Source organism: Amborella trichopoda, chromosome 7 (assembly GCF_054954075.1).
Source record: "Amborella trichopoda isolate Santa Cruz 75 chromosome 7, AtrichopodaSantaCruz75HAP2 v2.0, whole genome shotgun sequence".
NCBI lineage: Eukaryota > Viridiplantae > Streptophyta > Magnoliopsida > Amborellales > Amborellaceae > Amborella > Amborella trichopoda.
This window is the reverse complement of record NC_142342.1, coordinates 7,388,087-7,412,993: the sequence shown is the minus strand read 5'-3', so window position 1 is coordinate 7,412,993 and position 24,907 is coordinate 7,388,087. Positions and strand designations below refer to the sequence as shown.

At 38.6% G+C, this 24,907-nt stretch overlaps 1 protein-coding gene across 3 annotated transcripts; it reads left to right on the top strand.

The window, feature by feature from the left end:
• The first annotated feature begins 3,172 nt into the window (after positions 1-3,172).
• Positions 3,173-21,749, top strand: LOC18444187 (pentatricopeptide repeat-containing protein At3g12770). 3 transcript variants are annotated; one of them, XM_088872866.1, is made up of 2 exons: positions 3,173-4,706; positions 21,412-21,749. In XM_088872866.1, the coding sequence occupies exons 1-2, from the start codon at positions 3,561-3,563 to the stop codon at positions 21,694-21,696; spliced, it is 1,431 nt and encodes a 476-aa protein (XP_088728992.1). In that variant the 5' UTR covers positions 3,173-3,560; the 3' UTR covers positions 21,697-21,749. The 3 variants fall into 3 exon arrangements, with proteins under 3 accessions (XP_088728992.1, XP_006854426.1, XP_088728993.1); XM_088872867.1 differs by lacking the exon at positions 21,412-21,749 and adding an exon at positions 7,503-8,540 and having other exon boundaries at positions 3,192-4,706; XM_006854364.4 differs by lacking the exon at positions 21,412-21,749 and having other exon boundaries at positions 3,173-5,645.
• The last annotated feature ends 3,158 nt before the right edge of the window (positions 21,750-24,907 follow it).

The following is a 24,907-nucleotide window of genomic DNA, read 5'->3' as shown; positions in this document are numbered from 1 at the left end:
CATCCTACCTGAAAACAAAAAATTTGTCTTTGAAGACAAAAAATAAAAATAAATAATTCCAATTCTTTATATGTGAGTATATTAAAAGAAAACGTATGCAATGAGAGTGTTTACTTTTGATACAAGGAGATTACAATCATCTTTGTCTGTTAGATTTTAAATTTGGCGATTGAAGATGTATTATTGTTTAAGCACAAAGTCCAAAACAAAATTGCTCGAATGTTGTGACACATTTTCATCTATTGGATTTCACATCCAATGGCTAAAAGTGATTTGTGACTTCCTTGTAGCAAAAATAGACGGTCTCATAATATACAGTCCCATATTAAAATTGTTAGAATATTGTTAAAATTGTTGGGTTTATGTCACCTTTAAAGGCCTTATGAGTGCCTGTAAATTGAAATAATATAGTGGAACATGAACTCAGTGGGAATGTGGTCCCTCGTAAACCATACTAAGCAAACGATGTTTGCTGATATCAGATTGTGCTTAACAATCTAGGTCAGTCGGTTGGAAAACCCAAGGTATTTGGGCGTAGAAAACAAACCGATAAGGGTTATGGGTTGTCCCTTGATGAGGTCGGAGCTTATGCCTGGATAAATGAGCCGAGGGACTATGTGATCCTTGTGTGTGATGGTGGACCTATAGAGACGGGAGCCAAAATCTCATCCATGATCCATCACGAGGCATGCATATCGATAGATCGTTTGGAAAAATCAGATATCCACCTTTTAGGATGAAGCGTATGCATGTGCGAGAGATACCCCTATGCACTATAGAGCTGTGGTCTTATAAGGTCTTGGTACCTTGACTAATCTATAGGGGATGATCTGAAATCCACAGACTGGAATTGCGACCCCTTGGCTCATCGGCCTGACTTTGGTGACCTGCTACTGAGCCCCTGCTTGGACTGTGGGTCATGGAAAACACTAGGTCGGTCTAATAAAGTAAGCGTGGTCCGTAGTTCATAGATGAAGGTGGAGTGCCCCCATAATTGTTAATTTAATTCCTAAACCATATGGATTCATTTCCCATCATATTAATTTTATATATTTGTTTTATGATATAAATTATTTTAGAATTATTATTTGAATTTTTATGAGTCTTTTGTTATTTTATTTATAATTTTTGGATTTATAAAAATGAAGTTATTGATTTTACAAAACTATAAAATTCAAATAATACTTTAGAAATTAATTTGTTAAATATCATGGGGGCCCATAATGCACTTGGGCCCACCATGTACCATGTGGGTGGGGCCTACACGTAGTGCCACGCCTCACCTCTTGGTTGTTTGCTTTGTTGTCAAGTTATTCAAATTTAGGAAAGGTATCTTTGTGGCATGTGATATTAGATATGGAAAAGATTGACCACATCTTATCCTAAATATTAAAAGCATATCTTGACTTGACATATCTTTGAATAGTATGGGAAAAAATATGCTATTTTATGGAATGAATAATGTTTAAAAAAAATTCAATTTATTTAAATATATTGATGAGAAAATAGTTTAAGGAAAGGGGGATAATGGTCCAAGCACTTTCTATAATGTTAATGCCTCATCTATGGAATGGATGACTCAGATATCTCACCCCACAAATCACATTGATCAACAGTCCATATTTAATCTCAAGAAAGAGACAAAATATGATAAACCCAGAAACCCTAAACTTAATTTTTCTATATAAATAGGGGTACACCCTCTCCCTATTCTTTACACTTTTATTCTCCTACAACTTTCTCTCTCCTCTCTTTCCCATTGAGGCATGCTCCACTCTCTCTCTTTTGGTCTCTCTCTCAAACTTTCTCTCTTTAACCCATTCTCTCTCCTCTTAGTCTCTCTCTCAAACTTTTTCTCTTTAACCCTCTCTCTCCTAAGCCTCCCCACCCATTCTCTCTCCAATGGGTCTCTCTCTCAAACTTTCTCTTGTTAACCTTCTCTCTCCTAAGCCTTTAGAAGGGCACGTCCAACCCTAGGTCTCCCACTTTTTTTCTCATATTTTAAAAATACTAACGGTTGAAAAATTAGGGATAAGCCAATAAATTTTTGAGGGTTAGAGTTTGTAGATATAAGTTTCCCACTTTTTCTCTCATACTTTAAAAATACTAAGGGTTGAAAAATTATGGATAAGCCAATAATTTTTTGATGGTTAGAGTTTGTAGAGATTTAAGAGTGAATACTCAATTTGGCCGAAATTTTATTTTTCAGTTCGAGATTAAAACTAAACCGTTAATCCATCGCCATCAGATATTGGTGACTCGATGTGGGGTGTAATAACCCTTTATCTCCTAAGCCTTTAGAAGGGCACGCACAACTCTAGGTCTCCCACTTTCTCTCTTATATTTTAAAAATACGAAGGGTTGAGAAATTAGGGATAAGCCAATAATTTTTTGAAGGTTAGAGTTTGTAGAGATTGATTTCCCACATTCTCTCTCATACTTTAAAAATATTAAGGTTTGAAAAATTAGGGATAAGCCAATAATTTTTTGAGGGTTAGAGTTTGTAGATATTTAAGGGTGAATATTCAATTTGATCGAAATTTCCTTTCCCAGTTTAAGATTGAAGCTAAACCGTTAATCCCGCATCATCAGATATTGGTGACTCGATGTGGGGTGTAATAAGCTCGATTGAGGTAATCTTCGACACTTTTTTTTTTTTTTGTTTCTTGTTATATTTAATTATATTGGTTTTATATTTCCAAGCGTAAGAATTGTGGATTTTTTTTTTGTTTTAAAAAAAATGGTTTAATGGCATCAAGGTTTTTAATATATTTGATTTGTTAATTTTAATTTTTTCGAAACAAGAATTATTGTAATAAGACTACTTGTAAGTGCTCTTTGTCAAAAGAAAGAAAAAAAAAAAAGAAAATGGGTGAAAAAAAGAAAAATATATTATTCGGCAAGATCGAATTAATCATTTGTTTCATATTGCACAATACAAAACTTCACATATATGTTCACTCTAGTCTTTGAAAACCTAGACTCGATTCTAGACTCGAGCTTAGTCTGAGGTGAGTTGTTTCAATGACTCTTGGCAAGTCACCCTTGATCAAGAGAAACAAAAAAGAAAAGAAAAATTTAAATCTATAAATGATTTTACGTTAGTTTTTTTTAAAAAAATTATTACATCATTATGGAACTTGATGAAGTTTACATAAACTTTCATAACCACAATAGGAGCTTTCTAGGAGCAAATTTCAAAATTATAAAATTAGAGGCGGACCAAATATCATCGTGAAAGCCTGTTTTTTTCAATTAATTAAAGTCGATTGGTGGACCAAATATCATCGTCAAAGCTTTTCTCAATTAATTGGATTCGGTAGGCGGACATGGGCATCCCAAACGACCAGAGGCTTAGGAGTATTAAAGACTCGGATGGCTTTTGCCTTAATGGTCTTTGCTCTTTAAAGTTCTGAAATTAAATGTACAAAATCGCTTTTACATCTTTGACTGATCAGAATTGCCGGGAAATTTGATGTCGATGCCATTTTTCAAAAGGTTTTGTAATTTCCCTGTAACAATTTGCAGCCAAGTTGCCGGGAAAACCAGCACCGCGCTTTATGCTCCGTTCCTCATGGATTTTGGGGTTCCGATTCACAAGAAAGCTCTATTTTTCTCGTGCGATTTCAACCACTTACGTCAATGTTATTCACCCTCATTTGATTAGGGTGAGGTCTCTGCAACCTTTGAATCAAGCGTTTGCACATACAAGTGATCAAGGACTTGTTAGAAAGCACGTTTTAGGGTTTCGTTATTTCATGACAGCAACCTTGGAGCCTTCTGCAACTTCCATTGATGATCTGTTGGCATATCTCCGTCATGCGATTGGTCTCAGGTCTCTGCAACTTGCGAGGCAAGCTCATGCACTAGTTTGGATTCTAGGCTTTGCCCAAAACCAGTTTATATCTGTAAATCTCATCACTGTTTACTCCACCTGTAACAAGTTATCAGATGCTCGACTGGTTTTTGATACAATTCAGTGGAAGAACATTTTTTTGTGGAATTCAATTATAAGTGCATATGTGAAGTATACGGTTTGGGATGAACCCCTCATTTTGTATGATAAATTGTTGAACTCTGATGTGAGACCTGATCATTTCACTTTTTCATCAGTGTTGAAAATATGCGCAGAGCTTTGTGATTCCTTGAGGGGTGAAAAAATTAGGGTTTTGATGGAGAAAACTGGTTTTTGTTCAGATGTTGTTGCTTTGAATGCCCTAATTGTAATGTATTGTAAGTGCGAGTGGTTGACTTTTGCTCGCAAGGTTTTTGATGAAATGCCTGATAGAAATATAGCTTCTTGGAACGCCATGATTTCTGGGTATGCAAAATTAGGGTCAATTAATGAGGTCTGGGAGCTTGTTCGACAAATGCATTTAGAAAGAGTCATATTAGATGGTGTTACGGTAGTTCAATTACTTTCCCTGTGCAATAACAAGAATCTGGTGTTTCCAATCCATGCAGTCTTGTTAAGAATTGGATTGGATTTGGATTTTCATATTGGTAGTTGTTTGATTGATACATATGCAAAGCTTGGAAAGTTGGCAATTTCAAGGAGAGTTCATGAACTGATGCAGTGCAGAAATGTGGTCACTTGGACATCCATGGTTGCCGGTTATGCTCAAAATGGTTATTCATATGAAGCTTTGGAGGTCTTTAGAGAGATGCAAAGTATAGATACCATAAAACCCAACAAAGTTTCTCTGGTAAGTGTCCTTCCTGCCTGTATTCCTCTCGGTGATTTGACTCTTTGTAAACAAATTCATGGCTTCTCCATTAGAAATCAATGGAATTCAGAAATTTCTCTGAGTAATTCTTTGATCGATGCCTACTCCAAACTTGGGTGTTTAGATCATGCTCGGTGTGTTTTTGATGATATTTGCTATGAACATGATGTTATTTCTTGGAGTTCTATGATTGTTGGGTATAGTTTAAATGGTCTGGTAAAAGAGCCAATGCTACTATTTGATGAGATGATACAACTGGGAATTAAACCTGATAATATTACTTTTGTGGGGATTTTATCTGCATGTGCTAGAGCAAGAATGATTGAAAAAGGTATGGAGTATTACAACCTTATGACCACAAAGTATGGGATGGTACCCACTATGGAGGTCTGTTCTTGTGTTGTCGATATGCTTGGGAGGAATGGGCAGCTCAATCGCGCTCTGGATTTCATAAAGAGCATGTCTATTGATGAGCCTGGTCCTAGTGTATGGGGTGCTCTTTTTAGTGCATCATTGCTTCATGAGAATGTAGAGATGGGGAAATTGGCTTCTAAGTATCTTTTGGAGTTAGAACCTCAAAATCCTGCACATTATGTGTCTCTTTCCAATGTCTATGCAGCTTCTGGGATATGGGATGGTGTATCAGAAGTGAGGTTAGAGATGAAAGAAAGGGGATTGAGGAAGTTACCAGGTTATAGTTGGATTATCGTTAATAGTAAGGTTCATTCTTTCTATGTTTCAGATAAGTCACATCCAAGTTCCAGTCTGATTTATGCTGTACTGGATAGGATGATTTTGGAGATGAAGGGAGCTGGGTATGCTCCTGAAATCAAGTGCCTGAGTCAGGATGCTTGTTGATTCAAATTAATGTGTTGTTCATTTTAGTATAGTTAATACCATTTCAAATATTTATTAGCATCTTCAAATGGATCATGGATGGAAGAAATTGCACAAAGTAAAGGTCGAGAGAAATACCAATGCCTTTTTGAAGAGAAGGAAAGATGACCATAGGTTAGCTTAAACTGGATCAATTTTAGAAGGGAAAGTTTTCAAAATACTCCTAACTCATATGACATTTTACACATTTCTTCCAACTTATTTAACAACAAATAAGCCTCAGTTCCAAGAAATCATATCTTTTACCCGGACATTCATCGAGGAAGTAGAACCCATTCTGAAAGAACTATTCAGGAACGGATAGAATTGTTTTTATTTCAGGAACAAACGTAAATCAATGAATTCATGGTGTCTTTTAGTACAATAGGAATCGTTGAGAGAGATCTCTATCTCTGATTTGAATCATTCAAAATTTGTTTGCAATCGAAACAAAAAAATAGATGGAAATAAATTGCGTCCATTAGGATTTGAACCTATACCAAAGGTTTAGAAGACCTCTGTCTATCCATTAGACAATGGACACTTTTGATTCAGATTCTCTTCTTTCCCTCCCATTCCTCTTTTCCCGTCATCTCTTCTAATAAAAACATAATCCAATTGATTGTATTCCGTGCGAGAATCTTCTGGAATAATGATGTATATAAAGATCAATGATCGATCATGTATGGAGGGATTTGGAGGGATATGGAGGGAGCGGGCAGCAGGAATCGAACCCTCATCGTTAGCTTGGAAGGCTAGGGGTTATAGTTGACGTTAATTCATTATTTTTTAATGTCTCTAATTCAAAACTGAACATAAAACTTTGGTTTCATTCGGCTCCTTTATGAAGATGGATAGATTCTCACTGCGTAAAGCAAGGAAACTAGATAAAAATAAAAAAAACATCTTTTGATGGACGGGAAAGAAGGGAGTTATAGCAAATCTGTTCCCTTCTAAAATCGATCCAGTTTAAGCTAACCTATGGTCATCTTTCCTTCTCTTCAACACTCAGTAGCTCACTCACTAACTCGTATGAAATTTTACACATTTTCAACTCTTCCAACACATGATCATGTGTACTTGATGGGTATTTTAAATTAAATCAAAAGTCACATGAAGTGTTAAATGTTAAAATAGTTCTATCTCTTAAGTGCATTTAAATAAATTTACCATTTTAAAATACACATTTTTACATATTTTTTGACTTTTTGCTTCCTGTCTTAGTTGTGAGCTTACCTTCAATTGTTATATTCTTACTGACTTATATTTTAATATTGCGTAGTACTTCATTAGAGGCAAGTAAAATATGGAACCTGACACTATTTCCTTAAGGCAAGTAGGCTATTTTACATGCTTGATATGAAATTGCTAAAATATGGCAAGATTGGTGGCATTTGTATAGAGATGGGGGTGTGTGCTAAGTTATATGTCGTTACATTTGAAATGGCCATATTTTATATTGCAATCAGTGTTCAAAAGTTTGATTAAATCAACTCGGACTCATAACTTTACTGTTCTTTTTTCTTTTTCTTTTTCTTTCATTTTTTCTTTCATTTTTTTACTCTTTTGGGCCTCAAATCTTAGTTTATAGTACATGCATGAAAACAGTGATGAATTTTAGGACTAATTAGAGTTTTTTGGAATTAATTAATTATTAGGGGTATTTTAGAGTCTTAAATTATTTACTTGGATCTCGAGTTAATTTTATGGTTTCATATGCTAATCAATACACTATTATGTGTCCATTGTGAAGGGGGATGAGGAATTTTACTGAAATTGCAATGGAACTTTTGAGTTCTAGACCTGTGATGTTTGATTAATGGTTGTTGCACTCCCCATCTTTTTTGAAATTTTCTTTCTTTCTTCAATTCTTGTTGCATCAAATTCATATCAAAGCAGACTTGATCGAGTCGGATTAGAGATCCAATGGGTGCATGGGTTCCTTGAGACCCAAGTTGCACAATTGAAGGTGGTCTTGACTCAAAGAGTGCATCAACTGATGGATCTGGTGATCCATGGAGCTACAAACTCTAAAGATATATTGGGCAACTGTGAGCTTCATGAACTTCACACCGACGATCTGGCATTCATTAATATTTCTTAGAAGTTTCAGAGGAGAATGCATTTGCTGGTGTCTTTTTGGATTGCTAGATTGAATTCCCACTTAATGACATAATTGATGAGCATAATGATGAGGATCCAGATAAACAACATATGATTAAAGAGGTATATGATGGAAATCTCGTCTTTTATTGTGATAAAGATTTTAAATTTCATCGAACACGAAGACCCTATCTAGAAGAATTTCAAATGAATTTGAACTATTATTCATGAAGGATTTTGTTCCCCATAAGTATACACATTATATTACAATATGGATATCCAATGACGGAGAACTAAAGCAAGTGGTGGGACTACACTACCAACTGCCAACTACCAAAAGTGAAGTCAGAAGTACAAAGGTTATGCAAAGCGGTGGAAATATCAATCTTGAAAAAGGAGGATCTCATAGTGAACTCGAGGACGAGTTCTTTTTGAGAAGGGGTGTATGATGTAATCATTATATGAGGATCATAACTTTGCATTTCTTTGCCCTATCATGATGTTTCAAGTTGCAATTCGAAGATGTCTCACTTATCTGCAAAGGCTATTTCTTGGGTTCTTTTTTTCATAATTTGACTGTTTTGGGCCTCAAATCTTAGTTTATAGTACATGCATGAAAATAGTGATGAATTTTAGGGCTCGTTAGAGTTTTCTTGGTATTTATTAATTGTTAGGGCCATTTTAGATTCTGAAATTGTTTACTTGGATCTCAAGTTAATTTTAGGATTTCTATGCTTATAAATAGATATTATGTGTCCATTGTGAAGGGGGATGGGAAACTTTATTGAAATTGTAATAGAATTTTGAAGTTGTGGAGTTGCGATGCTTGATTAATGGTTGTTGCGCTCTAGCTCTTTTGGGATTATCTGTCTCTCTTTGATTCTTGTTGCTTCATCTAGTTACTTAGATTGGGCCCATCGCGAAGCTGAGTACTTGGGCAAAAACTTGGTAAAATAAAAAAATTTATATTTTTTTGTAAAATAAATTTATAAATTTTTTTATATAAATTTGATTTTTTGATGATGATAAATGAGTTTTTCTTGTCGTATGCTCTATTTTTTGTATCTGTTTTATTGGATTTTTTCTGAAATGTTTTTAGCTATAAATCAACTTTTTCTAAATCGATTTTCTATATTTTTCCATCTTATATAGACTTTTAATGTTGTTTAGAGTTTGCTTTTTTTATTATTTATTTTTAACAAATTTTTATTTTGATTTGTTAGACCTTTTTTGGGACATACAGTACTCGGGCGAGTCCACTCAAATTCGCATGAGTAACTTGGCTAGCGCAGGGTTCGAGTCCCTAGCCCAAGCTGAGTTTTCAAATCCTGATTGCAATGGACATTCTTGTGGCACTAAGTTGTTTTTTTTTGTTGAGAGTGTTCACGTGTATTAATTAAAAAAGGTTTACAACAACTGAGGCGACCCATAAGAGAGGGCATCCTATACAAGAACCCTGAGAGGGCCAAAAAGTGCTTTACAACATTAGAAGACAAAAAAAAACAGTGACCGAGGAAGCTGAGATTGAAGAGCACAAAAACCGCCTGGGTCCCCATGATGGGATTAGAGTGGGCTCGCTCCCTAGCCAAGATATCAACTGCAGTATTAGCTTCCCTATAGATGTGGTTCCATGAAACTCATAAGACTCCTGGAAATATGCAATATCTCCTCAAAAATGTGTCAAGTCTCCACGGGCTGGAAGTTGGATTGGAAGCCCAAGCAATGATGTTTCTAGAATCCCCTTTAACCACTATCTTAGGGCTCTAACTGGGGTTAAACTTGCGAAGGCCCTTTAGAAGGGCAAGGGCCTCAACCAGAATTGAGTCAACCATGCTAATAGGTCGAGAGAAAGATAAAACGTGCTATCATCGTTAGTGCTGAAGAGGCCTTGTGCTAGAGGGTCCAAGGTTGCCAAGGGAGCAACCGTGAAACTTCAGCTTGGTGTAGCTAACTTCTATGGTCTCCAAAGAGAGGCCCGTGAGATCCTTGGGTTTCTCAAGACGAACATAGATTGCCATTTACTATGGAGGTCAGAGTAGGAAAAACCTTTGAATAGCTTGTGGTTTTTGGCCCAAAAGGAGATCGATGTTCTAACTTTTTCTATCATGGTGGCGACAATGGTCCTCTCGCCTTTGAAAGTTCTGTTGTTTATGTCACTCCAAATTACCCAAATTGTGGTGGCCTACTGAGGCTCTCTAAAGGAGTCGACCTGCCTTGGTCCCGAGAGTGGAGAGAAAAGCCTCGAACAGGTGGGGGAGCAAATGGGGGGTCACCCATGACCACTGAAATAATTGAAGTAGGTTGCTTCATAAGGGTCTGTCAACATTGCCATGAATAAAAAGGTGTTCGTTGGTATCTTCTGCCTCCATACACATGACCCACTTGTTGGGACAAGGGAAGCCTCTTTTTTTGATATGGTCGATAGTTAAGACTCTCTCATAGAGTGATCCAGTAGAGAACTTGTATCCTTGGTGGTATGAAGGGGAACCGGACTTTGGATGCAAGGACAACTCCCCTATTTCGTGATCGACTAAGAGCCTTATGAAATTAGGCGTCCAGGATCAAGCTGACCTTGAGCCATCAAAGTTCTTGACCGTTGAAGAATGAGCATGACGAGCAATGAGCAATAAGGTAGGGAACTGGTCGCTAAGCGGGGTGTGGCCAATCCAAGTGTTTGTCCAGAATCTCACTCTATGTCCTTCCCTTGGCCGAAAGCCAATATGTTGAAGGAAGAGGTCATGACAGTGAAGCACATGCCTCTAAAAACCTGAGATGTTGCCGCTGACTCTTCCCGCAAGGGTCAAGGTATCGACTCTTGATAGTATTTTTGGCGGATGACTTCCCTCCTAAGGTGTTAGGGTTGAGTGGCAACCTCCATCATCACTTGTGGATGCCCAAGTCACCTTGGGCTTTCGGCAAGCAAAGCTTAGCCCACAATATAAGGTGATACTTCTTGCCATTGTCCCCGGACCAGCAAAATTCTCGCATCATCCTCTGTAGCCTAGGCACCACCGAGGTTGGGATGTGAAAGAATGACATTTGGAACATTGAGGTGAGCCTAATTGCCTTGGAAAGTAATTTGCCTTTCCAACCCGCAAATCTCCTATCAAATTTGTCAATTATATGACTCCAGTGAGGGAGGTGGGGCATGACAAGGCATAGGGGGGGGCCTAGGTAAGTAGAGGGTAGGTCATTGACAAAGCAGCCCCATCTGTCAGCTAGGGTCTGCACTAATAGAGGGTTTGTGTAAACCCCCATCATCTTGGACTTAGCCAAATTGACCTTGGAACCAGTTGCCATTTCAAAACACTTTAGTAAAAGTAGGAGAATATCAACATGTTGTTCTGATGAGTCGCAGAAGACGAGAGTGTCATCTGCCGCTGTAGGTGAGATATGTTGGGGCTATGGTTGCTAGATTGGAAGCTACTTTGTAAATCAGCTTGGTACAACCTAGAAATGGAGGATCTGTAGATTTCATCCATAATAGCAACGAGAAATGGCGGCAAAGGGTCGCCTTGGCAAAGGCCTCTAGTGGCCCGGAATAATCCTTTAGGGAATCCATTTATCAGTTAAGAGAAAATGGGATTTGAGATGCACGCTTGAACGCATTTCCTCCATTTGGGCCCATTAAGCCATCTTGCTAAGACTCTTGTTGAGAATCGACCAATCAACGTGGTCATTGGCTTTCTCTAGTTTTATGACTAGGCATGGGATCTTGGTAGTATGTCGTGTATGAATGCACTCGTGGGCTATGAGTGCTCCATCTAAGATCTGACGGTCTTTGATGAAAGCCCCATGAGTAGGGAAGATTACCTAGTTGAGGACAGCCCTAAGTCTAGAAGCCATGACTTTGGAGAGCATATTGTAGGAGCTATTAACTAGGCTGATGGGCCTAAAGTCCCTAAGTTCCTCTACCCCTTCAATCATCAAAATTAGAGCCATAAAGGTGGCGTTCATGGCTTTGTTGACCACCCCTCTAGAATGGAACTTAGAGAAAAATTTAAGAATTTCAGGATGAAGAGTGTCCCAAAAGTTCTTAAACAACACAATGGGGTAGCCATCTATACCTAGAGCCAATCAGGGCTAAGATCGTTGATAGTGTTGAGATTTCATCCTCCAAAAAAGGACATTCTAGCCAACTTCATTTTTCAGGGGGACGGTGAGGAAAGAAAGATCATCCATGGTGGCTCTTGCTCTTGCCGGGAAGGAGAAAAGGCGAGAAAAGAGTTGAACAACTACATGTTCGATAAGAGCAAGTTGATCACGAATGGCGTTGTCCACCTGGAGATGGGTAGTGGGGTTTTCGTGCCTCCGGACTAATACATTTCCTCCTTGCAAAGAAGGTGGTACTCAAGTTTTTCTTTGGATCAGAGATCCAGTTCAGCAGGATGAAGGGTTCTGGAATCCTCGATATTGGGCCAATGTTGAATGGATTAAAGTAGGGCTTTCATTTAGGATTGAAGGTTGCCCAGGATTTGGGAGCTCCAGGTCTTCAAAGAGGATTTTAAGAGCTGCAACTTTTGTTGGTGCTGGAAGCTAGCCCAACCGTGAACCATAGATGACTAAAAAGCCCACCAGAATTGCACCAATTGGTAAAATTGGGTTCTTCAAGCCAGTATAGCTTGAAACAAAAAGGCTTGCGTCCTCTAGAGACGGCCTGGGTGTCAAGAAGGATCGAGCAATGATCCGAAGTGGGTTTAGGCGAGCCAGCAGAATGGGTGCCCGGGAAGAGTTTGTCCCATTCCAAGAAAGTAAGAAAATGATCAATTTTAGAGAGGGAAGGGTTAACGGAATGGTTGGACCATGTAAACTGGGCCCCTTCGAGAGGAATATCAATGAACTAGTTTCGTGAGATAAATTTTGAGAAGTGGACCATGGTGGGGGTGATGGAGTGGTTGGAGTTGCGATCAGGGTACCACCGGGTGACATTGGAATCCTCTCCTAAGCACTGAGTACACGGGGCTAAAGAGGCCAAGGATTGAAGTTCTGCCCAGAAAGAGGCCCTAAGGTTGTCTGAGTTTGGGCCATAGACTGCAGTGCATTTCCACTGCAAGCCATCAGTCAACCTAGAGAAGAAGACGGTGACAGAAAACTGACCAATCTAGGAGCCTTGCAGGGAGTGTTGATTGGGGTACCAAAGGACACATATGCCCCCTGAGGCCCCTCGCGCTTCAAGGGCAACCTAACCACAGGGCCTATGGCCCCAAATAATGCTGGATTAGGTTAAGCGTTGTAGGTGGCAGTTTGGTTTCCACTAGTGCAAGGACTGAAGGGGTATGTTTAGCACAGAGGTCACTGACAACATATCTTTTGTCCGAGTGGCCTAGGTCATGGATATTCCACATAACAATTCTCATGGGGATGGAGAGAAGTGTGGGTGCACCTTGAAGAGCTTGGGTTGGTCCCTGGCTGAGCAGGGGACTGATCAGCACCAGAGTAGGGGTGGGGTTCCACGTGCTCTTCCTTGTTGTAGTTAACCCCGTATATGAAATTGGAGAGCTCACGTTTACCTTTGGTCTTAGCTTTGCCATGAGGTTTAGCTTTCGCTGCAATGAACTCCTCTAAAACCTCTTTTGGGCCATCATATTTGAACCCCATTACCTTGAGGATTTCAAGCACATCACCTTGGGCACTGTCCATGTCTTGGACAAAGGCGGAATCCACTGAAATCATGGAGTCAGCCAAAGGACTGTCTAAGGGAATCCTAGCGGAGTTGGAGGACTCTAGTAGTTGAGTAGGGCTATAACATAGGAGCACAGGGGGATTTTGGTCGCCGATGAGAATCCAGAAAGAAGGCCATCCAGGGGATGGAGAGGGGGGAAGAGGAGGAGTGGGTTGGAGCTGTGTGGGTTGGGGTTGAATATGGATAGGGAGAGGGGCTGTGGTTGGAGCATAGTTAGCAAGTCGGCGTTTAAAACACAACTTTTTTAAAAATACGGTGTTTTTTTCAAAAACGTTTAAAATTGTGACTTTTTGAAAAGATTGGCAAAAATACGCGTTTTTTTGACATAAATGTTTAAAACGCGCCTTATTGATCTTTACGAAAAAATCGGCCCAAAAAAACTTCGCCTTATTTACTTGTATTTTTTTTCCCTAAAAGATGAAAACTTGTTTCCTGTTTTATGTAATTTTTATTTCCATGCTTTCTAAAAAGTATATTATTTTCCCCAAAAGAAAAATATCCCTAAAAAATAAATTTTTATCCCCAAGTATATTGTTAAGGTTTATTATTTATGCTTAAATCCAATTAATCAAATTAGAATAAAATACCATAAAAACCATTGAATAAAAAATTCCCAAATTTTGACTTGGCAAAATTCCACCAAAAAATCCATCCAAATTAGGGCTCAAAGGCCCATATTATCACAATTTATACATCTTAAATCCCTAAACAAACGCTTAAAAAAAAAACAGATTAGAGCTCAATCCCCAAACTTAATTCATGACTGGAAATCTTGGATTAGTAAATCCCTAAAACAAAAGCTTAAAAAAAAAAAAAAAAAACCAGATTAGGGATCAATCCCCAAACCTAATGAATGACTGGAAATCTTGGATTAGGGTTTATGTCTACCGTGTTCTTCATCTTCTCTAAGATTTTATGTCCATTTTGTTTCTCTGTGCTTATGCAGGCTCTCTCTCTCACTCTGCATTTCTTTATAGAAGATTTTGTATTTGCTTCTCATCTTCTTGTTCTGTGTTTCTTCTTGGTCTACTGCGTTTGTTGCTTATCTAACCAAAAAAGGTGTACATCTTCCCATTGCTTAACTATGGTTATAAAGGGCCATCACCATACGGAGAGAGAAATGAATATACCCAACTCAATTCTACTTATCTCATATTGCCCTTTGTTCTTTTTTTTTGGCGTTATGTACTAAGTATGTGTGGTGTTTGTTAAAGCATTTAATAAGAAAATTCAAATCGTATATTTATCAGCAACTTATCATTTTATTTTTTTATTTCTACTTATTTTTATTTTAATTTCTACTTAATTTTACTTTAAAGATGTCTGTTTTTTTCACTCCAATTTTTTTAGCCTAGTCCGATATATTTGCGATATTTTTACATAAAGAATTTTTGCCGATCCGTATTTTTTATCCTATTTTTTCATTCAAATTTTTAAAACAAAAACGATATATTTCTGATTTTATGGTGAGCCGATATATTGATCTTCCTCGACTTGCTAACTATGGGTTGGAAGGGGAAAGAGCGTGAGCATAGAAGAAAGGAATGGGGAAGAGGCAAGGGAATGAGCATGTTGAGAACAAGGGTTTTATAATGAGTTTGGGGCCGTGGTAACAACCTGTAGTGAAGGTTATGAAGAGGGAAGATGATCAAGGGACAAGGTATAGGGGAACCATGTGGTACTAGCTGGATGATGGGACCTTCTGAAGCCGGGAGTGGAGGGGGATGTGATTGAATCAGAGGCAGGAGGACCTGAACAGGGGGAAGGGGGAAAGCCCATATAGGAGTGGGGGGTTGAAAGGTAGGTGGGCCAAGAGGGTGGGAGGGATGGGGAAGAGGAGAAGGTAGAGGATTGGCTACCATGTTAGAGTTAGGTCTAGGGTAAGGCAGCGAGAAGAGGAGGGATGAGGCCGAGACAGGAGAAGGGGAAGGGGGATAAAGGGAGCCGTAGGACAGGTGAAGGGTGAGGGATGATGGGAGGAAAGCTTGTGATGGTTGTTACAGAAAAGGGTGGGAGGTTTACGAAAGAAGAGCAGTGGGTAAAAAAAAGTAGGCTTATCTCCACAAACCAGAAGAGGACGTCTTTGAGGGGGTCTGGGATGGAGTGACGAGCGTGATGAGACCACAAGTGCAGGTGAGCCTGTTGCAGCAAACGGAAGGGGGGGAAGATGTTCTGGTCATGGGGAGGGTCGATGAAACCATGGGTGAGGAAGAGTGGCAGAAGAGGGAGGGCCTTCACAAAATACAAATCTAGGGAAGGGCCGATCATTGGACTGCTCCAAGGGTTCCACCTGTCGATTGCTGCGACATAGCCTTGGGATAAGGCACATAGAGTCGGCGAGATCAGGTGGAGGTCATTCATTGAAGCTGGTTGTACATGTTTGCCATAATCAGCTGTCGATTGGATGACCGGGGGGGTGGGGGCTCACATGAAGTGTCAGAGTCACGCCATGTGTCAAGGGCAAAGATGGGCGGGACAGGTTGCTGGCTTGCTTCTCACTTCAATCGACCGGCTCATGAGGGCCACATACTGACCTAGTGTGGGCTGCATGGGATGACGACACGTGATCATTAGGTGGCGAAGAGAGAGATGGGGTGCTCAAGGGGTGGTCTAGAAAGTTGACCCGTGCCTGCAGGTGATGAGCCTGGATGTTGACGTGTGCCTACCAAGGGGGCACATGTTGAGCCGTCAAATTTGAGTTGTGAGATCGAACGTCGAAAGGGCTTGAGGATCACGGCTAGTTCTACGATGTTGAGAACGACGACGCCGATTGTTCCTAAATGGGTGCTTGCGTGATACTGTGGTCCAGCCAGAATGGAGCGTAGTAGATTGGTTGTTATGCTCCTATGTTTGTAGTCCTAGAGTAGGGAAATCTTAGTCCAGAGTTTAGCGGGAGGAAGATGGGGAGGCCAGAGATCAAGAGATGACAATGACAATGCGAAAGAAGAGTTTGTTTGCCTTTAGTCAAAGGAAAGCGGGAAATTGAGAGGGGAAAGGGGTTTTGACTAAATGCTGGAGAGCTTGTGGATTTCCAGTGGACGGAAATGAAGGTTTCACATGCCTCACCAATCCACTTGAAGTATCATGTTCTAGGCATGGAGTGGACTGTGGGAAGCTTTTAGTCATATCTTTTGGGGCTTTGCAACACTCATTTCCTTGTTCCATCTAGAGAGGGTGAGAGCAACACCCTTGCAGTGACAGTTTTGATCCCCTAGCACTTTAAGTAGCTAGTCTATAGAGGGAAAGAAAAGACGATGTCGCTTAAGGAAAGGTTTTGACATGATAATTCAAAGACGTCCCAGGATTCGGAAGCCCACCGTTGGATACCTTCGACATCGTTTCGTTTTGGATGGAAGTGACCCACGAACGAAAGTCGTAGAGCTTTTTGGAGAAAGGTTGTGCGTCTACCCCCCATTGGGATAAGAAGGGGATGTAGTGATGGGGTGAAGGAGAGAGGGCTGGAGACTAGGTTGGAATATAGGAGAAGGGCTTTGGAGTGTGAGTTGGGAGGGCTACTTGGGAGGCCTTCGAGGGCTACATGGTTATCATAAAGGTTTGGGAAGGAAGAGGTGGTGGACAATGGAGGATGAGAGCTAGAGGTAGGATGGGGGGGAAGGGAGGGGGGAAGGTTGAGTGGGTGTTGGTGAAGGGAGGGAGGACGATGGAACGCTCCATCAAACGGAGTTGTTACCCTTTGAAGGATTTAAAGAATGCCTTTTTCATGGATGGCCTCAGCAAGAGATTTCATCTGGCCATGTCCTAGTTATCAGATATCTAATCTAACTGTTGTCTGGTTTGTACATTTCAGGAGCACAATACTTGCAACTGATTCCAATAGAATCTTATCCATTACAAGCTGTAGACGCATTCTTGATTTAAAAAAGAAAAGAAAAAAGAAAAATGACGTTCTTTATTATTTGGACTTGGGAATTTAGGGTACTACCTTGGTAATGATTAAAGATGAGGTCATTGTTATTCCTCTTGTATACTGTAGTATGAACAACATTTCGTGATAAAGCATTTAGGCATGTATAGTATTTCCTTAGGTGCATCCATAGTGAAGAGCTATTATCCTAGATAAATATGCAATTGCTATTGATAGAAAATCTTATCTCACGATTGAGATAACCATTGATGCTTTATGTTAAGGAAAAAAAGAGTAGCAATTGACTCTCTACTTGGCTGTATATGGAAGAATCAACTGCAACGCCTTGTTATTACCTTGCTTGAGAGTTGATGACAAGTATGGTGTTTATTGTATTCAATAATTAATCGTCTAGATATGGCAAATGTGTCATTATCCCAACAGACCACATTTGACGACTATACTTCTTGCAATTACATTTACACAAGCATCTCTAAGGTTCTTGTACTCAACATTGCATATGCAATCCATAATGGGGAAGTGATTTTCAGGTGGCTTTCTCATCGGGGTAGTGTCTTGACATTCAATGATTTTTGTCGGTGTGGATGGTGGTTCCAACATGTGTAACATGTATCTGTGGATGAGGAGAGTCTGAATTATCTTACTAACTGCAGCTTTGCAAGATCTGTGTGAGGCTACTTGGTATAAGTTTTTATCTATATATGAGCCACCTTGGGTTTTTGCTTGCTAACTTGCTATCTGTTTTGTCCTTCGTGTCCTTTGGTTAGAGCATAATAACTGCACTTCTAGGGGGATGAGGACTTATGGGGAGGTCCTTTAGGAAATTGACATAACCAAAATTTTGTTTGTTATGGATCTTTTGGGGAGTTGGATGATGGAGGCTTTCACTTCTGGTGTGGTTGTTAGATCTTCTCTCACATGGTCTCATCCCATTGAGCGCCAATAATATCAAGCCCAATTTTGATGAAGGCTCCATAGGGACTGGTCAAATAGGGCATGCTTAATATGATCACTCCCCTAGGGAATGGGATGGAGTTACGAGGATTGCATCCATACGGGTCACTTGCTTCAGTGCCGCAATTCCGCTCTCTAGGAGGGTTCCCTATTGGGGATGCCCACTACCTCTAACATATCCCTTCCCTCATCCACCCAACCACTTGTACCTCCAAACATCACTAATTCATCATCCACTCACCCAATGATAACCCGATGTAAAGATGGGACACGTCGCAAACGCGTGCTTCTATCCACACTGTACCCTATACCAGCTGCCCATGCTACATCTACTACTCCTAGTAAGCCCACCTGCTACACTCAAGCATCAAAGTTACCAGAATGGAGGGCGGCTTTGGCGAGAGAATTTGATGCAATCATTAAAAATGGAACGTGAGTACTTGCACCACCTAATCCTAACCAAAATGTGGTTGGATGTCGATGGATATACAAAATCAAACACAAAGCAGATGGGAATATTGAAAGGTATAAGGCCCGCCTCGTAGCCAAAGGTTTTCATGAACAACCAGGTATAGATTACTCAGAGACATTCAGCCTAGTTGTCAAACCTACCACCATTAGAGTGGTTCTCTCGCTTGCTGTCAATCATAATTGGCCAATTCGACAACTTGATATCCAAAATGCATTATGGGATTCTCTTTGAGTATATATGCGGCAACCACAGGGTTCATTGATCCCATATTTCCTACTCATATTTGCCGCCTTCGAAAGGCATTGTATGGTCTCAAATAGGCTCCTCGAGCCTAGTTTGAGAGGTTCGCACAATATCTTATTGGTCTCGGGTTTGTGGGATCTAATGTCGATTCCTGTTTATTTGTCTGCGTGATCGATGACATTATCACCATTGTTCTAATTTATGTCAACGGCATTCTTATCACTGGCAATAGTGACATTCACTTAAATATCTTGATCTCGACGATCTTGAGTGCCTCTTCGCTATGGAGGACCGAGGGCCCTTACATTATTTTTTGGGCATCGAGGCACATCGTTCATCTAAAGGACTCTCTTTGTGTCAATCTAAGTATATTGCAGACTTACTTGCACGATTCAAAATGAGTGGGGCCAAACCTTACATGACTCCTGCTATCGCTGGCAGCAAATTATCTAAGGACATAGGCGATCTACTCCCTGATGGTACTGAGTATCGCAATATTGTTGATGCTCTCCAATATTTAATGATAACACGCCCAACATTGTTTTTCTTGTCAATCAACTATGTTTGTTTATACATAGCCCCACCATGACACACAGGGTTGCTGTCAAACCCATTCTGCGATATCTTAAAGGTACGATTGATTATGGTCTTCACTGTCAGCCAGGCCAACTAAACCTTGTTGCTTATTCTGATGCGGACTAGGTTGGGAGTCCGGATGATCGTTGGTCGATAAGTGGCTATTGTGTATACTTTGGTGGCAACCTAGTCTCATGGAGTGCGAAGAAGCAGCCTACTGTTGCTAGGTCCAATACAAAATCACAATATAGATCTTTGGCTCACCGCTGCTGAGTCGTACTGGATTCACATGCTTCTCAAAGATTTGCACATTGTTTTACCTTCTCCACCAATCATTTGGTGTGACAACATTGATCTGTAGCTGTTAATCCAGTCTTTCATACCCCTAACTAAGCATGTGGAGGTTGACTATCACTTTGTTCGTGAAAAAGGTGTTTCGTAAATATCTTAATGTTCGCTATATCTCCACCCATGACCAAGTGGCGAACTTATTCACTAAAAGACTGCACTCTGTGAGGTTTCACATGCTTCGAGACAAGCTCACTGTCCGTCTCTCTACATGGATAGTCTGCTTGAGGGGGCGTTTTAACGAACTTAAACCACTTTCCACCAAACCTACCTTATCAACAACAAAGTATTCGTCTAATCCTTATCACAAATGATTTGACCATATCTGCTTATTAGTTGTATACATATCTTGTAAAATCACAAGATTGTTGACCATATCAATTTGTTTGTTGTATATAGGTTTATCTAAATCAATTGATCTCAATTCCCCCTCGTCAAGAAACGTGAGGGAGAGAATTTCAAGTTTCCTCCTTCATCTCCCTTACTCTATCTCTTTCTCTCTCTCTTACGTTTCTATCTCTTTCTCTCTCCATCTTATACGTCTCTATATCTAAATCCATATACAACTACCAAATTGATATGGTCAACAATCTTGTGATTTTACAATAAATGATATGGTTAACTCATTTGTGATAAGGATTAAACGAATAGTTTGTTGTTGATAAGGTAGGTTTGGTGGAAAGTGGTTTAAGTTTGTTAATATTTTTGAGTTGCATCTGTAATTCTACATTTTAAGGTTGCAACCTTATATAAAAAAATTTCCTTATAAAATTAATGTCTATCTCATTAATTATTATTTAACGAGATGTATTAATGTAAATAATTGTATATAATGAGACCATTTACCTTTGGTGTAAGGAGGTCACAATTACTTATAACCATCCGATGTGAAATCTGATAGATTAGATGTATCATAAAGTTTGAGAAAATTCCTTTTGAACTTTGAGCTTGGTCAATGAAATAAATGCAACCTTTCACATCTAATGGCTAAAATTAACTGTGACCATCTTGTATCAAAGATAAATGGTCTCATTGTATGCTTTTCCTTGATGGAATATTAAAAACTTCTTGATGATAAAATTATTTTGTTTGTGCATACTAACATTATGTCATGAATTATTCTATTGCATGGGATTATATATGGTTCTTTGCAATGCGCATGCTACTTACAATATTAGGTTGGGTTGGGACCGTATATAAAATTTTCTTGATAACTGAATAGATAAAGTATATAAGGTAACTCTTATCATAGATCTGATAACATTTGTCAAAAGGAAAATAGTACTCGGAAAATATTTTCACTCGAACTAAACTTGCCGGAAAACCAGAGCATTCGAATGGGTACTTAGGGCTTCTAACCTAGGGATCACTTTCCATTTTCAAAACATATATGCAGGGATTTTAGGGCTTCTAATCGGTATTTTTATGCTGTGGAGAAATGAGTGTGAGTTCAGTTTGGAGGAGAATCCGACTCTTCTCTCCTTTTGTTCCTCCTTCGTGCTTTTGTTCTTATTCCTCTTCTTCTCTGGTTAATGATCTGAAGGATAAAGGTGACTGGTTCTACTCGTCTGAATGGTGGCCAACCATGGGTGTCAAAACTGTTTTTCAATCAACTTCATACAAGGGCAATGGAATCGTTATGGTTGCTGCTTATCCATCTTCAAGACGGGTTAGTCCTTTTGATAGCTTACGCCTATATTTGTTTGAAGTGACGAACATGACTTATGAATCTGTAATATTAAGCATGCATTTGAAGAATGCAAAGTCCTATTCTTTTTCTTTTCATTTTAGCATGGAGGAATTGATGATTATAATTTCTTCTTTCTAAGTTTGAAATTGAAGTCTTTTTTTTTTTAATGGATTTTGCATTTTCTTTTCTCCTTTTTAACTGTTTTTGGTGTAATTTTTGCGGTTTTTTCTATGTTATTTTCCTGAATTATTATTGCCATAGAAGGCTTTGGCTGTCAAAGAGTGAATGATGCAAGATATATGCACATAAACCCAAATTCCTCTTTCCAAGTCCTTTATCAAGCTATTGGCATGCATAATTTTGACTCTAGTAATCCCTTTACGGCTAATCTATACTACTCCTTGAGTTCCCAATAGAATGACCAAGAAGCAGCTTGTTTCAAATTACCAAGATAGCCAACTCATATCAGATCCTAAATGGAAAATCTCAAATTTAAGTCTTCGACTGTTTCCGCAATGGAAAGTGAAAATTCCCAGCTCTTATTTGTTAATGACATATTCTTACGCATTCTCTTTTGAAGAAAAGAAAAAAAGAAGAAAAAATCCTATTGCAATTTTTACTTTTGATAGAGGGAAAACGAAGTGCTGCCATAATATTCGCGCCATTCTATAGATTGATATATGATATTCATACTATTACAGAATGCAACAGGGAATCACATCACTGTAGTTTGATTCATGCAGAAAATGGCTGAACTGCATAACAGGTTAAAAACTAAATATTTATTCCACGCATGTTATGGTTTAGCAAGTGTGTAACAATCACAGTACTATTAACTAATATAATCAATGGTTTAAAAAACGGATCGGTGACCCGGATCGGGCTTCTAAAAAACCGATCCGGATGAGCGAATCGGCGATCGGGATCGGGAATCGGGTGAATCGGTCAAAATAAAGCTTAAAAAAAATGCGAAAAAATTATTAAAATTTATTATAAATATTGTTTTTTAGGAATTCAATAAGAAATGAGGGTACGCCATTAAGAATTTTCATGTTTTTGAATGAATATGCGAATATTGATATGTTCTTTCCCTGCATGAACCGCCATTCAGCATTTAATTTACATCACACAAAAGGATAAACATATAATTATCATGGAATAAGTATATCAACATACATGGACTATAATAAAGCATAAAATTAGTAACATATGATCTAAAAATAAAATGATAGACGACATTATTGTTCTTCTTGGTCACGCTGGTGCCATTGATTGAATTCGTTTAATAATTCATTGATTCGATCTAAAAACGAATCATCGATATTAGCAGGCGTCAGACTATTCCCAAATCCCCGAATGTTAGTGTTTTGTTGTTTTCCCAATCTAAAATCCCCGAAGATTGTCCATCCTTCATGCTCACCTGCACTGTCGTGCTCATCCCTACACTGTTACTGTTGGGACTCGATATGTGAATAATATGGCTGGGATAGGGTGGTCTCAGAATCATCATCTCTCTCATTTTCTCTTTGAATAATATGGATTAAAAAAAAAAAAACAAATTTTCAAAAAAATCGATCATGGATTAAAAAAAAAAAATCACAAATTTTCAAAAAATTCTATCATGGATTACAAAAAAAAATTCAATCATGGATTAAAAAAAAAAAATCACAAATTTTCAAAAAATTCTATCATGGATTACAAAAAAAAATTCGATCATGGCTTAAAAAAAAAAATCACAAATTTTCAAAAAATTCAATCATGGATTACAAAAAATTCGATCATGGATTACATAAAATTCGATCATGGATTACAAAAAAAAACAAACAAAAAAAAACAAAAAATTCAATCGTGGATTACAAAAAAAGAAAAAAACAATTCGATCATGGATTACAAAAAATTCAATCATGGATCACAAAAAACTCTATCATGGGTTACAAAAAAAGCAAAAAACAAAAAATTCGATCATGGATTACAAAAAAAAAAACAAACATTTCGATCATGTATTACAAAACATTCAATCATGGATTACAAAAAATTCTATCATGGGTTACAAAAAAAAAACAAAAAATTCGATCATGGATTACAAGAAAAAAAACAAACATTTCGATCATGGATTACAAAAAATTCGATCATGGATTACAAAAAATTCGATCATGGATTACAAAAAATTCGATCATGGATTACAAAAAATTCCATCATGGGTTACAAAAAAAAAAAAAAAAAAAAAATTCGATCATGGATTACAAAAAAAAAAAAACAATTCTATCATGGATTACAAATAAATCGATCAAGTATTAAAAAAAAATCTATCATGGATTACAAAAAAAAATAAAAAAAAATAAATAAAAAATAAAAAATAAAAAAAATAAAAAAATAAATTAAAAAAATCCGTACGGGACGCGCCGATTCACTATACTGACTCGCCGATTCCGTACAATGAATCGGCGAGTCACTGTACAGAATCGTCCGGTTCTCTCTAAAACCGAACGATTCTCGTTTTTTTCGCCGATTCGATCCGTCCATGGCGATTCCCGAGTCGAACCGGGACTCGGCGTTTTTTTAAACATTGAATATAACTAATATAACAGAAGTCGACATAAAAAAAACACCAACTTACAATGCCAAATTATCATCAAATATCAACCTATTAACTAATATAACAGAAGTCAGGAGAGAAAAACACCAACTTACAATGCCAAATTATTATCAAATATCAACCTTTTAACTAATATAACAGAAGTCGGATAAAAACACCAACTTACAAGGCCTTATCATCAAATATCGCTGATAAATTTTATATCCATAAATTGGATTAATATTTTCGCGAAACAACTTGAATTTCCTTCTCGAACGGCCATAGTCATTCTCATATACTGACACAATTCTTGAATTAACTTTAGCAACCAATAGCGAAAGCAAAGCGCAATGCGGGATTACATCCCAATTGTACCTATGTCCAAATCTCTCGCAAAAGGGGTTGACATCCCAATCGTAACTACGTCCAAATCTCTTAATTACAAACGGGTTGAGAAGTTTTCAGCACTCGTTATTCTCCTCGATCAACCTCCATGTCTCGAATTCGCACTCCCCGATTCTATTAACTGGGCAGACTCTCTCCCTTCCCACTCCGCCAATTTGGGTCGTGAATACACCAGATATGGGTCCTTGTGTGGGTTCATTATAGGAATGTAGTCCAAAGTTTCTCTCTCCATATCAAAGGCAAACGCCATACCTTTGGAGAAGGAGACTCTGTAACAAACCCCACCCACACAAATGTCCGACCACCAAGACAAGCTAACATCTTTCCAAGTTCTCGTGTCTGAGCTGAACATGGAAACCACGGGGGCAT

What these genes read in the sequence shown, in the direction of transcription:
- LOC18444187 (XM_006854364.4), top strand. Translation starts at nt 3,561, where the DNA reads ATGCTCCGTTCCTCATGGATTTTGGGGTTCCGATTCACAAGAAAGCTC.